At 40.8% G+C, this 14,369-nt stretch overlaps 1 protein-coding gene across 1 annotated transcript in view; it reads right to left on the reverse strand.

Annotated features, from left to right (window-relative positions):
• Nucleotides 1-14,369, reverse strand: part of SV2C (synaptic vesicle glycoprotein 2C) — a 226,987-nt gene that overhangs the window by 30,645 nt on the left and 181,973 nt on the right. The window contains exons 5-10 of the mRNA XM_086698553.1: nucleotides 11,011-11,144; nucleotides 10,452-10,541; nucleotides 7,842-7,952; nucleotides 7,303-7,391; nucleotides 3,768-3,926; nucleotides 60-193 (exon numbers count right to left, since the gene is read on the reverse strand). Of these exons, the coding sequence (XP_086554679.1) occupies nucleotides 60-193; nucleotides 3,768-3,926; nucleotides 7,303-7,391; nucleotides 7,842-7,952; nucleotides 10,452-10,541; nucleotides 11,011-11,144 (717 nt within the window). The remainder of the gene's footprint in view (nucleotides 1-59; nucleotides 194-3,767; nucleotides 3,927-7,302; nucleotides 7,392-7,841; nucleotides 7,953-10,451; nucleotides 10,542-11,010; nucleotides 11,145-14,369) is intronic.

A 14,369-nucleotide genomic window follows, 5' to 3' on the forward strand; every position in this document is an offset into this window, starting at 1 on the left:
TTCTGCCAAGAACTGGGCCATTTGAAGAGGCCCTAGGCAGGGCTAAGGAGCACACCTACCTGTGTTATCAAAAACAGTGTCAATAAATGTGCAGTTCTTGAAGTAGGTGTTGACTGAAGTCACATCCTTAAAGGTGCAGTCCTTAAAAACTGAATCTTTGAAAGTTACGGATTTGAACTTGATCCCTAGAAATCTGCCCAACACACACAAAAAATTCTTATCAATGGTTATGTCCATCAGGGTTCAAAGTGAAGTCAAATGGGTTGAGAGATCTGATGCCCCATTTATAAACTCTCCATAAAGGACACTGGACTTTGAATTTTCTAGGCTCTTAGCTTTCCCACCTTTTCCTCATATGGCCTGTCCTTCGGCTATCTCATTGCTCACCAATATGATTTTCCACCAGAAGAGATGGCATTCAGGATAACTTCATTAAGCCTTTGCAATGTTGGCATAAGATTTTGTGGAGTATCCTATTGACGATATAGTGTTTGGAGTTTACCTGTGGCTACTGATTCCTTATTTTTCAATCCTATCCTTTCGTTCCTGCTCATATGCCTTTATTTAAAAATTCTCTCTTTTGGGGTTAAAGGCTCTAACTTGAGAATGTGCTCTCATGCTCACTTTTTTTTTTTATTAAAAAAAAAATTTTTTTTTTAACATTTATTTATTTTTGAGACAGAGAGAGACAAAGCATGAATGGGGGAGGGGCAGAGAGAGAGGGAGACACAGAATCGGAAGCAAGCTCCAGGCTCCGAGCCGTCAGCCCAGAGCCCGACGCAGGGCTCGAACTCACGGACTGCGAGATCGTGACCTGAGCTGAAGTCGGACGCTCAGCCACCCAGGCGCCCCTCACGCTCACTTTTAATGAAAGTCTGTTTGCCAAGCTAAAAACTCAAGACTTCTTCATTCTAGCGTAGGGATTTCAGTGATTCTGAAGAGAGGACATAATAATTCTGTTTCATTTATGTGAGGGATAATTGGACTCAAGGCTCAAGAAACTCATAAGTTACACTCATTTCCATGAATATTTTTCTTCTCACAGCCAGCAGGTATTCCTTGAACCAAGCAGACTGACTAGAGAGCTCTGCTCATTTTTGAAAACTTGTAGATGTTTCTGGGTGCTGCTGTGGGCAGGGATTATAGGTGGTGAACAGGATTAATAGTTATGATGATCCTAACATCTTAGATGTCTGTGTTGGTCAGGACCTCTAGGAGACACAGACTGATAGTCATCAATGTGTCTTGGTAAGTTATTAACAGACCATGAATGTATACTTAGCCAGTCAGTGAGAAGAAAATGCTGGTTCAACTGTAGAAGAAGTTATACCAAATACCACTCCTAGTAGGAACAGAAAGGGTCTGAGCTACCCAGGCAAGCAAGCTGACTGACTTAAGATCTATATATTCTTTAGTACTTTCAAAATTGTTCTCACCTTAATGCCTGATTGCATTCATCAGCTCAAAGTGCACTGTGGCCTAACAGATCGCCATCTTAAAAAGTAATCTTAGGGGCGCCTGGGTGGCTCAGTCGGTTAAGAGGCTGACTTCGGCTCAGGTCATGATCTCACGGTCAGTGAGTTCGAGCCCCGCGTGGGGCCCTGTTTTGACAGCTCAGAGCCTGGAGCCTGCTTCTGATTCTGTGTCTCCCTCTCTCTCTGACCCTCCCCCTGTTCATGCTCTGTCTCTCTCTGTCTCAAAAATAAATAAACATTAAACAAAAAAAAAAAAAAAAAAAAAAAAAAGTACTCTTATATGAACCTCTACTCCAGGGGTCTAGAGTAAAACCATCTAAACTATAAATGTTTCCATTAAAGAAGGGTAAGTAATGATGCATATTAAGAATATTATCAATTTTCTGAAATAGAACTGAATTTAGAAAGGGGAAACAATTTTTTAGGTTTTTTTTTTTTATGAGTGGATAATATATACATAGGGTACACAAGGTACAAAGTTCAAAACATCAAAAAAAAGGATAAAATAAGTCCTTCCCCACGCATTCCCAAGCCACCCAGTTCTTTTGCCCAGAGATAACCAGGGTAGCCAGGTTCTCATGTGCTCTTCAGGAGCGTTCTATATATGGACTGCTAGCAGACGAGACAAGTTATTCTACACTTTTTGCTTTGTTTCATGATAGTCTACACCCCGGAGGTTATTCCATATCAGTACCATGGCACAGAAAAGAGTTGCCATTTTATGATACTGAATAGGAAAGCTATTTGGAAAAAATGAGTTAGCTGGTGGTATTTCACTTTTCCTAAAGGACAAACAAATAAATATTCTATCATCTTCTAAAATAAATATGTATGTTCTACAAGGATTTTAATACTATTAAAATTACTAATCGCTCTATGGCTAATGTAAAACATTTCTTAGTGATGACTGAATAGTTGGCTTAGAACTTCAACAAATATCATTTAAAATATGTCAGAGACACAAACATATTAGACATTCTTAACAGAGTAACAATACTTTAAAAAATATGGGGTGCCTGGGTGGCACAGTCGGTTAAGCGTCCAACTTCAGCCAGGTCACGATCTCGCGGTCCGTGAGTTCGAGCCCCGCGTCAGGCTCTGGGCTGATGGCTCAGAGCCTGGAGCCTGTTTCCGATTCTGTGTCTCCCTCTCTCTCTGCCCCTCCCCCGTTCATGCTCTGTCTCTCTCTGTCCCAAAAATAAATAAAAAACGTTGAAAAAAATTAAAAATAAAATAAAATAAAATAAATGAAGTAAATTTTTACCCTCAATTAGAGAGCACTTGACTCTAAGGTTTTGGTGTAAAAACCAGTGCAGACTTGGGCTGGTATTTTATGTGGGAGAGTGAAGGTGATCCTACAGGGCTTGGCTAAGGATTAGGCCCCTCATGGAATTGCCAATTTAAACAATTATCTCCTAATTCATAATTCTCCCTTTCATTATACAGACCGTAAACATCCTATGGAATTCTTTCTTATCCTTCCAAACTAGTTATGCCCTGGAGGACCTTGTTCAGTTATTTAAAATTTTTACTTTTACTTTTACTTTTGCCACTTCTGCATTTGGGACAACTTCCTAAGAATGATGTTAACCAACAGGAGCTCATACCGGCAATTATTGGCTCAGACAACAACTGATGGAAACAATGACCTTGTCTGTATCTTTCCCTCCCTGAAAGAATGGACCAGAGCCACCTTCCTGAGCCAGTTCTCTCCCCTTATCAAGATGCATTCCAGATTCCATCTTCAAAAATGTCCTTTGCTAACTTATTCCATATTTTCAAAACCCTTAACTTTGGGAAACAATTCCTGTTCTCTGAGAGTCTTCCTGATACAATTTAATGCCAATTATTGATTTGGCATAGGGAGAAGGAAGGGGTTCTGAAAAGTGGTCCCCTTTTTCAGGGATAGGAGACAGGCATCAAATGACACTTGACATTTCTTCTCTGGATTAAATTACACTATAACCCATATTATTTTCTCACACTCTACGCTCTTCTCTTCCGTAACTTATTTTTGTTGCTTTCCAGGGTCTCTCTAAATTTTCTTTTTGTGCTAGTCGATTCCCCTAAATAAATCTCAAGCAGCTGTTTCAGAAATAGTTTTAAGTAAAATACTTATATATACATGTACCTTATCTTTAAAGCCCATTTGGAAGTTTTTAAGTTCAATTTGAAAACGACTAAGTACAAACTAAAACAAACAAACTGTGCATGCTTCAGTGCAGTGAAGGCCAATGAGGAATACATTTCTCAGAACATATAGAAAATTAAGTTATTTCAAAGTTTCTGGACCTGCCATTGTCGTATTCCGCTCCAATATGCAACTCATTTGCTATTGTCAAGTTAACAGTGAAATTTGAAAATTTTTCTCTCTCTATCTTTTCGATTGGCAACACATTCGACTGCAGGTGTTTAATGACATCAGGGAACCAAACAGATAATCCATAGTATCTGCAACGACAAAAACAAGAGTGAGTTTGTAAAGGTGCCAGCATACCAGTGGCAATGACTGCCTCCCTGACATTTTCAGAGAGGTGGTGGTTCCTGGAGAAGCACTGCTGATTGTGACTGTCTCCCTGTAACATTAGGAATCATTAAACGGTAATCTGTATTGCCCCCTCCTCGCCATGATGAAATCTGCAAAAATCAAGCTAGAGAGACGACTTGACCTAGGGAACCTGAGATGTATAATTCCTGCACTCTTCCTTTGGAAAGGAACATGCAGCCTATATCAACCACATGGCATCCTGATGCTGAAGTTTTTCTCATCACCCCAGCCTTCACTGAGCAACCTTGTCTCCCAGTCTGCTTGTACTAACTCCTAGGATCCAAAATGTGAGTACCCTTAAAGAATGACCTCCTTACTAATGGGGAATATTTCTTGGTTTCTACACTACTGTGATCCTGCTAGTCTGAGGGCAGAGAACCATTTCTCAAGTGGTTTGAGGCTGGGAAAAGGGACATGCAGATTATTTCCCTCTAATGTATTATGCCTTACCGTCTAATGTATTATGCTAGCATATGACAACTAAGTCATGCTGCTGGGTTCTTCAGTACAGCAGCTACTAACCACATGTGGGTACTGAGCGGTTGAAATGTGGCGAGTGCAATTGCTGGGTCATAGGGTAGTTCTATTTTTAACTTTTTGAGGAAACTTCACACTGTTTTCGAGAGTGGCTGTATCAGTTTGCACTCCCACCAACAGTGCAGGAAGATTCCCCCTTCTCCACATCCTTACCCTTGTTTCTTGTGTTGTTGATTTTAGCCCTTTTGACAGGTGTGAGATGGTATCTCATTATAGTTTTGATTTGTATTTCCCTGATGATCAGTTATGGTACCTCTTCATGTGTCTGTTGGCCATATCTATATCTTCTTTAGAAAAATGTCTATGATCCAGCAAATTCACTACTAGGTATTTACCCACAGAATACAAAACTACTAATTCAAAGGGATACATGCAGCCTGATATTTATAGCAGCACTATCAACAACACACAAATTATGGAAGTAGCCCAAGTCCATTGATTGATGAATGGATTAAGAAGCCATACACACACACACACACACACACACACACACACACACACACACACTAAAATATTACTCAGCCTTAAAAAAAGAATGAAATCTTGCCATTTGCAATGTCATGGATAGAGCTAAAGAGTATTATGATAAGTGAAATAAGTCAGTCAGACAAAGAAAGATACCATATGACTCCCCTCATAATGTGAAATTTAAGAAACAATTACACTATTTTGGGCATAATGAATTAAATAAAGTATTAAAATTAATTTCACCTGTTTCCTTTTATTTTCTTTAGTGTGGCTGCTAGAAAATTTAAAACGACACATGTGACTTGCATTTCATTGCTATTGGACAGTGCTGCTCTAAGATGGTGGTTTCCAAAGAAGGGTCTGAGGACCAGTAGCAGGCATCAGCATCGCCTGAAAACTTGTTGCAAATGCAAACTCTCAGGTGTCATGCAGACTGACTGCATCAGAAACTCTGGACAGGGAGCCCTCTAGGTGATTCTTCTGATGCACACTTACCTAAGCCTGAGTGACCCCATCTCTAATTTGCCAATGATGACAGTACCTGCCTGGTGGTTACTCAGGTTAAATGGGATGCCAAGGACCTAGCACATAGTGAGTGCTCAAAAGACTAGTTTTTATCATCATCGCTGTCATTAGGATTTCTCAAACATCTCTGCCTTGGGATTCCAGAGATTCCAAGCCCTTCTCTTCATAGACCATGAATTAATTACTTACTAAATCTAATGATTTAGAGTGGTGGCCACTAAATCAGAAATGACTCATGGATGCACCATCTATCACAATGCTTTTTACTCATATACACGGGACAAAAATCTTTACAAATGGCAACAGTGACAGAAGCACACTACCCTGGAACATACATCATCAGTGACGTGGAGGAATTTCAGCTAATATTTTATTTATTCAGTAAACATTTACTGAATATCCACTAAATGCTAGGCACTATTTGACATTTCAGGGGTATTATAAGGAAACCATAAAGTTTAAAATGTGGTCAGTCATAAGTAACAAAATATAAACAAACCCGATATTACCATGTAAATCTCCACATTAAGAGTAGAACTTTCGACAGGCTTATTTTTGTACCTAGCCAAGTGTTTACCACATAGTAGGTACAAAATACCTGTTACTTTTCAGCCTTCTCTGTCTTCATAGATTAATGTGCCTTTTAGAACTTGAGTGGGAGTAACTTTACATATTCTGAACCAACCCTCCTAAATTGGAAATAAGGAAATAAAACTTGGGAGTGTCTTCAGGTCACAGAGCAGGATGAGATATTAGGTCTCCTGATCCACACTTCCCTCCTCTCTCCATTTACCACACACCACGGCACTGCAAAAGATTGGTTATTTTTCAGTTTACTGTTTTAAGTCAGGGATGTTTAGAGATAGAACCTGGGGCATACATGTTGGGCTCCCCTAGTCACTAAGAGCCTATTGACCTAAAAGTGTAGGGCATTCTCTAACTGCCTCTTTTAAACAATAAACTAGGCAAAATAGAGTTGGACACAAATATTCTGAAACTATTAGCAAACAAAATTCTGGAATTTTCTTCCTACCTCCTCTTTTCTTAGAACACATATATGGTGGTTTTACTCATTTAGCAACTATTTATTGAGTGCTTACTATGTACCAGGGGGATATGGCAGTGAACAAAACAGCTTAAAAATCCCTGTTCTCCCAGAGCTTCCAGAGAGAGGGAGATGAAGCTTTATTCTGTGCAGAATGAAGATACTTTTTGTATATTAGAAATGGAAGGTGCTTGGGGTGGGAGGGATAATAAGGCTGAGAAGGGGGTAGGAGGTACTGAGGGGCTGCAATTAAAATAAGTGCTTAGGGAAGGTGACTCTGAGAAGGTGACCTCTGAGCAAAGTCCCAAAAGAGGTGAGAAAATGAGCTGGACAGTATCTGGGGGCAGTGCCAAGGCAGTTCCTTAAGATGAGAGCAGTTCTGGCATGTTCGAGGAAAAGCAAAGAGGCCAGTGTGGCTGGTGCCGAGCAAATGAGGAGAGAAGGGTGGAGAAGCCATGGGGAGCAAATCACCCACGGTCTCGTCGGGCTTTTCAAGCACTACTGGTTTTGCCACCCAGCTTTAGGACAAATAAAGGTAAGTCGTTTATAAAAACTATAATTGTCAGCAAAACTAAACTGGAAAAAAAAAACTTTCCTAGCACATTAACAGCATCAAACAGTATAAGAAAGGAAAGCAGTGTGACTGGGAGTTATAGGGTAGATCTGTACAGATTTCACTCATGAAGAATTTAAATATTACTTACCCAAAGGACAGGGTGAACCAAACAATTGTAAGCTTTATTGTATTATCCCTGACTGGGTAGTTGAAACATCTCATAAAAGTCAACCAAATCTGTGAAATATGCAAGAGTTAGTTTTCTTTCACAGTTAGCCAGCCAACCCACTCCCCAAACCCCTCCACCAGTTACAAAAACACTGAGTTTTCTTTTGGCCAGATTCATTCCAACTTAAAATGTAAAACCTGAAGGCTGTAGGGAAGCAAATACTGCAAGTTTCACCTTTTAGCTTCCTGCAGGCCAGTGGGCAAAGTAACCCAAGACCTCAGGGCACCCCATCCCAGCCAAGACTCCTTGCCTAGCACTTTTCCTTCCCAAAGATGGAATGTCTTGGCTAGCCTGCTTATCCCATGGGGATCCTTTTACCTGGTGCTAGTGTGGGAATTAGGTGACCTGGGCAGAAGCGGGCACAGCCCTACTCATGGAACTATTGCAATCAATCCTGCTTCTGACCAACCTCAAATGCAACAGGTTGGGCAGCAAGTCAGGGCACACTTTTTACTTACTCCGTAGAGTTCTGTCCGGATCCGAACAAAACACCTCCGGTACCATGTTCCTGTGTCACTCTCAATTTCAATCAGTTCATCTATTTGTTTTGGGGTTTTGATTCTGTTTACCTATAAAGAGCGACACAGGGTAAGTGCTGAGCTCTCTTCTCTGAAGGCTTATAATTTGTTTTGAAAGAAGCAAAACCCAACTCCCACAGAAAGTATATAATCACTCCATTCATATATGAGACTATTGGCACAAGTATACAGATCCCAACACCACCTAAAAGAAGTGAATGAAAGGGAGTACCATAGACTAAAGGGGAAGAACAAGTAGCAATGGAATAATATGAAACCAAAATACCCTTCTTTGAATCTTAACCACAAAGGCACACATTAGCAGATAAAACATTCAGAGACATTAGCTTCTGGATTAAGAATTATTTTGCTTGGAAGAGTCCAGGCCAGATGGCTTTCCAGGGGAATTCTACCAAACATTTAAGGAAGAGTTAACACCTATTCTCTTGAAGCTGTTCCAAAAAATAGAAATGGAAGGAAAACTCCTAAGCTCTTTCTATGAAGCCAGCATTACCTTGATTCCAAAACCAGACAGAGACCCCACGAAAAAGGAGAACTATAGACCAATTTCCCTGATGAACATGGATGCAAAAATTCTCACAAGATATTAGCCAACCGGATCCAACAGTTCATTAAAAAGTTATTCACCACGACCAAGTGGGATTTATACCTGGGATGCAGGGCTGGTTCAATATCCGCAAAATAATTAATGTGAGTCATCACATCAATAAAAGAAATGACAAGAACCATATAATCCTCTCAATAGATGCAGAGAAAGCATTGGACAAAATACAGCATCCTGTCTTGATAAAAACCCTCATGAAAGTAGGGATAGAAGGAGCATACCTCGAGATCATAAATGCCATATATGAATGACTCAATGCTAAAACCATACTCAATGGGGAAAAACAGAGAGCTTTCCCCCTAAGGTCAGGAACAAGACAGGGATGTCCACTCTCATCACTGTTATTCAATATAGTATTGGAAGTCTTAGCCTCTACAATCAGACAACATAAAGAAATAAAAGGCATTCAAATCAGCCAGGAGGAGGTCAAACTTTCACTCTTCGCAGATGACATGATACTCTATATGGAAAACCCAAAAGATTCCACTAAAAACTGCTAGAATTGATTCATGAATTCAGCAAAGTTGCAGGATATAAAATCAACGCACAGAAATCGGTTGCATTCCTATACACCAACAATGAAGCAACGGAAAGAGAAATCAAGGAATCAATCCTATTTACAATTGCACCCAAAACCATAACTCAGGAATAAATCTAACCAAAGAGTTGAGAAATCTATACACTGAAAACTATAGAAAGCTTATGAAAGAAGTTGAAAAAAGACACCAAAAAAACCGGAAAAAGATTCCATGCTCCTGGATAGGAAGAACAAATATTGTTAAAATGTCAATACTGCCCAAAGCAATCTACATATTCAATGCAATCCCTATCAAAATAACACCAGCATTCTTCACAGAGCTAGAACAAATAATCCTAAAATTTGTCTGAAACCAGAAAAGACACTGAATAGCCAAAGTGATCTTGAAAAAGAAAACCAAAGCAGGAGGCATCACAATCCCGGACTTCAAGCTCTACTACAAAGCTGTAATCATCAAGACAGTATGGTACTGGCACAAGAACAGACACTCAGATCAATGGAACAGAATAGAGAACCTGGAAATGGATCCACAAACCTATGGTCAACTAATCTTTGACAAACCAGGAAAGAATATCCAATGGAATAAAGACAGTCTCTTCAGCAAGTGGTACTGGGAAAACTGGACAGCGACATGCAGAAGAATGAATCTGGACCACTTTCTTAAACCATACACAAAAATAAACTCAAAATTGGTGAAAGACCTAAATGTAAGACAGGAAGCCATCAAAAGACCTATTGTTGACATCATTTATAAGACACTGAAGATCTTATTTATGTTCACCTCATGTCTTATGATATGTTTGCCTAAACCTCTTTCAGATAAAACATTATTAGTCAAATTGTATATGACTGCATATGTAAAAAGATTTAAAAACCATTGTTCCTTCAAAAAATTCTATGCATCCAATTTTCAGTAATTAAAAAAAATTTTTTTAGTTTATTTTTGAGAGAGAGAGAGAGAGAGACAGTGAGAGCAGGGGAGGGGTGGAGAGAGAGAGGAAGGCACAGAATCTGAAGCAGGTTGCAGGCTCCAAGCTGTCAGTACACAGCCCGATGCGGGCTCGAACGCACAAACCGTGAGATCATGACCTGAGCCGAAGCTGGCACTTAACCAACTGAGCCACGCAGGTGCCCCTAATTTTTAATAATTTAGACCAGCATTCCCCATTGAGAATAAATTTTGTAACTAGAGGATGGAAGAGCATTCCATGCAGAGTGAACAGTACTCACAAGGGCAGTAGTGCAACATGTCTCAGTGAAACAGAAATATGAGGAATTGGAAGATAAGCGTAGCTGGTGCAGAGAGAGAAAAATCCACAATCTGGCCTTTTCAGGAAAGGTTTCCTGGCCCCTGGCGTAGAGGATTCTCTGAGAAGCAAGTACTCACCGAGAATACTTTCTCAGGCTGACCCCGCGCTCTCATGTTTGTATCATGAATTAACTTCAGAATCATCCAAGCTTCATCATGTTTTCCAACCTAAGAAATGCAAATAGACAGTGAGGTGCTAAAAGATGAAACACTTATACTCCCTGATTTTCCCATGACCATCTTGTGTTGTCAGATCAAACTGGGTGTAACTGTGCCAATGGGATATCCCACTGGATATCCTTAAGTACATTAGCAGTTCAGTGGATGGGTGTACCTGTAACTATAAATAGCATCTTTGGCTGCTAAAATTTCATGTATAAAAAAATAAGACATCTTCTCTTCACTAAGTGAAAAGTTACTTGCTTCGGGAGGAACATTAGTGCTTTCTGGCCACGAGAAAGCTTTTTCACACACTGATCCTTTAAAAGCATATCCCCATGAAGCCAACCCCTCCATGGTTCCATAGCAGCAAGGGAAAACGTACCTCCTAAAGAGGTAAACACACTTTCCTAGAATTCACAAGGAACTCTTTCCAACATATGTAGCTTCCTTGAATATTTGTAGTTATAGGTGTTACCTCTAACAAGAACCGTGGGCTTTCAGGCATGAATGTGAGGGCCACCACTGAGGAGACACAGGGGAGCGCACAGACTATCACAAACACACGCCAACTATGAAACTGGTAGGCTGATCCCATGCTGAAGCTCCATCCTGGAAGAGGAAGAAGAGAAGAGTGAAGGAGAGTGACCCTCAGACTGCCTTCTGGGAAAGCAAGGACCCCGCCATCATCGTGGGTGTCCACACTGCAAATTTATTAATCAAGTCTTAATAGAGAAGAACGACCCGGAGTGGGGATTAGCCACAGTGACCAGCTCAACTACACAACCACTGACAGGAGTGGTGAAAGAAAAACCAAAGGGGTCAGGGCTTAAGTATGGGGGTGCATGTGTGCTTCTTTACAACCAAATTCCAAAGGCCATGATGAATTTGGAACGCTTTTTTCCAACAGACCACTGTGATGGGCATTTTGGTTTGCTCCTCCAGTCACTGACTGCCCACTCCTCTCCACCCTGCTGTGTGCCAGGAAACAGACCACTATGAAGGGAGTCAACCGGCTCCCTTGCCCATTGGCTTCCACTGGGTTTGGATAAAGGAAGCAGGGGCAGGAGAGCAGAGAGTGGGGACAGGACACTTATTTCCGCTGCTTCCCTTCTGCCTTGCCCTGGCTGGGTGGAGGTTTGGCATTGGTTATGCTTGCCCTCTGGGCCCTTCTTCTATAGTCATAGCTCTTGTCAACTTCTGGCAGTCCCTCCCTCTTCTTGCCCTTTGATGCCCAGGTGGGTACAAGATGTCCTCCTGCTACAAGCTCCTTATTATTCCCTACCAGTTTCTTTTAACTGTTTCCACACGACTCTTTAGTGATCCCTTGAAAGGGTGTCTTTGGTTTGCTGCCCAGCACCCAGACCAGTACAATTATTAAGAAACGGCAGTTGTGGTATCTCTCCATATGCACGTGTCCTAAAATAGATCAAGAGAATTTTAAATTTCTAAATAGTATTTTTACTATAATATATATAATAAAAACAAGCATTATGGGATACAAACAGAAAACTCTTTAAGAACTAAAAGAAAGCCAATATTTGGATGAGTATAGAATGGTTAAAAGCTACATTCAAACATAATTCTAAAGGAGAAATAATGAAGGATAAAAAAATCTAATTGAAAACAGAGAGGAAATGTATACAGGCATAGGTGAATTATATTAGGCAAAATTTTAGTTTTTGGCATTGCTTGGCATTTATAAGTCCTTTTGTGAACAAAAGTCAGGCCATCCCTAAGAGAGCAGTGTAATTATTCATTATTTACACAAGAGCCAAGCGAGATTCTGAGGGTGACAACTTCCTTAAAGCCACAAAGCTGAAGTTACATATCAGAATCTTCTCCACCAGGATATGAGGCCACACGCAATTTCATGTCTATGCACACTCACTCATAAACAGAATTTGTTGACAAATGACATAAACATCAGTGACACGCTGTATCAATCTTAGATTAATAAATATTACCTGGGAATTTAACACATGAGGATTATATGAACTGATAAATTAACCACATCATAAACTTCAGGAGAGGATGTCTACTCTCAGTGTTCTATGTAGCAGAAATTCAAAAGCCTCAAATATCCAAAAACACAGAAGAAATTTTATGATGGAACAGAGAAAACATACCATGTTCACTTCGCATTTGATCTGAGAGCTTCTCATAAAGAATGTCTTTTTTTTTTTTAATTTTTTTTTCAATATTTTAATTTATTTTTGGGACAGAGAGAGACAGAGCATGAACGGGGGAGGGGCAGAGAGAGAGGGAGACACAGAATCGGAAACAGGCTCCAGGCTCCGAGCCATCAGCCCAGAGCCTGACGCGGGGCTCGAACTCACGGACCGCAAGATCGTGACCTGGCTGAAGTCGGACGCTTAACCGAATGCGCCACCCAGGCACCCCAAGAATGTCTTTTTAAAAAAGATCTAGATCCTATTATTTTACACACTGGATGAAAAAGAAAAGCTTTATATGGCTGAATGAAGCAAAAGCAACGTTTTAAATGTCAGGCTACAGCACAGAACTACGTCACACTAGTGGATAGACCAGGAAACATCTTGTGATAGAATAATGCTCCCTCTCTATGTCCTCATCCCCATGCCTAGACCTGCGACTATGTTCCCCTATTGGCAAAGTTGCCTTGCAGGTGTGATTCCATTAAGGATAGTGAAGTACAATGATTAAGTCATAGAGCTGGGCTCCTGCTTACATAAACATAAGAGTCTTTTTGTAAGAGAAAGAGAGACACAGAGATGTGATGACAAAAGTCAGAGGTGAGCTTGAGGAGAGACCTGAAGATACTACAGTTCTGGCTTTGAAGATGTAGAAGGGGCCACACACCAAGGAATGTAGGTGGCTTGCAGAGGCTGGAAAAAGCAAGGCCATGTATTTTCCCCTCGAGCCTCCAAGAAGCCCTGCCAACTCATCTAGACTTCCAACTTCCAGAATTTGAGAATAAATTTGTGCTGGTTAAAACCAGTAAGTTTGTGGTGATTTCTTACAGCAGCATGAAGAGAGCAATATGCTTCTCTTTGCAGTTACAGCTTTAGGGCTTACTTGATTGACAGCAATTACATTAAAGAATTTCAGCTCTTCTCTATGAAACCTCAGGCCCCTTGCTTTGGCTCGGACTTCTCTAGACGCTTCTCTGGTGATTTCACTCTCCTTCTCGACAGCTGGTCCTGGTATCACCCTTCCCTTCCCCTGCTCCTGAACATCACAGCAATAGGGAAGAGACTGATTGCAGTGTGATGCCAGTTGAGCACTTTTCAGCCTACAGAGGAAACTGGACTACACATAGAATCTAAACCCAGAGGAGAGCTAGCTGGTACAGAGTTCAGCTTTCCTCAGCTGAAAATGCAGTTTTTTCAGGTAGATTCTTCTCTCCAGCAGCCAAAGCTTAGCCTATTTGTTGTGTTTCATGTCATTCTCTACTTCATTAGCCATGAGGTTGGTCTTCTGACCCCGTGATTGGGGTGTGCGTGCACACATACATTGTGGTCTTGCTTTACATAAAGGGTGTGTGGTCCACTCATTTCTCTCTCCTTTTTTTTTTTTTTTTTTTTTTGCAATATGCTTTTCCCTAGGCTCCAAAACTCTTTTGTAACCTTTTTAGGTCCCTCTTCAAATCTCTAGCCATCTACTCCACTCCTTGCACTTGACCCTACCTCCTGTTTTTTTTGAGAAAACAAACACAGAGAGAACCACATACATCTCATCTTCTCGCTGCTGAATACCCCTACCCACCTGCTCCTGTCCACACCCTCTTCCTTCCCTTAGGATCTTGGGCAGTTCGTCTGTGGAAACCAATCCAAGGTCAACCTGTCCACATGGCTC

Source organism: Puma concolor, chromosome A1 (assembly GCF_028749965.1).
Source record: "Puma concolor isolate L17-30 chromosome A1, mPumCon1.1.hap2, whole genome shotgun sequence".
Classification (NCBI taxonomy): domain Eukaryota; kingdom Metazoa; phylum Chordata; class Mammalia; order Carnivora; family Felidae; genus Puma; species Puma concolor.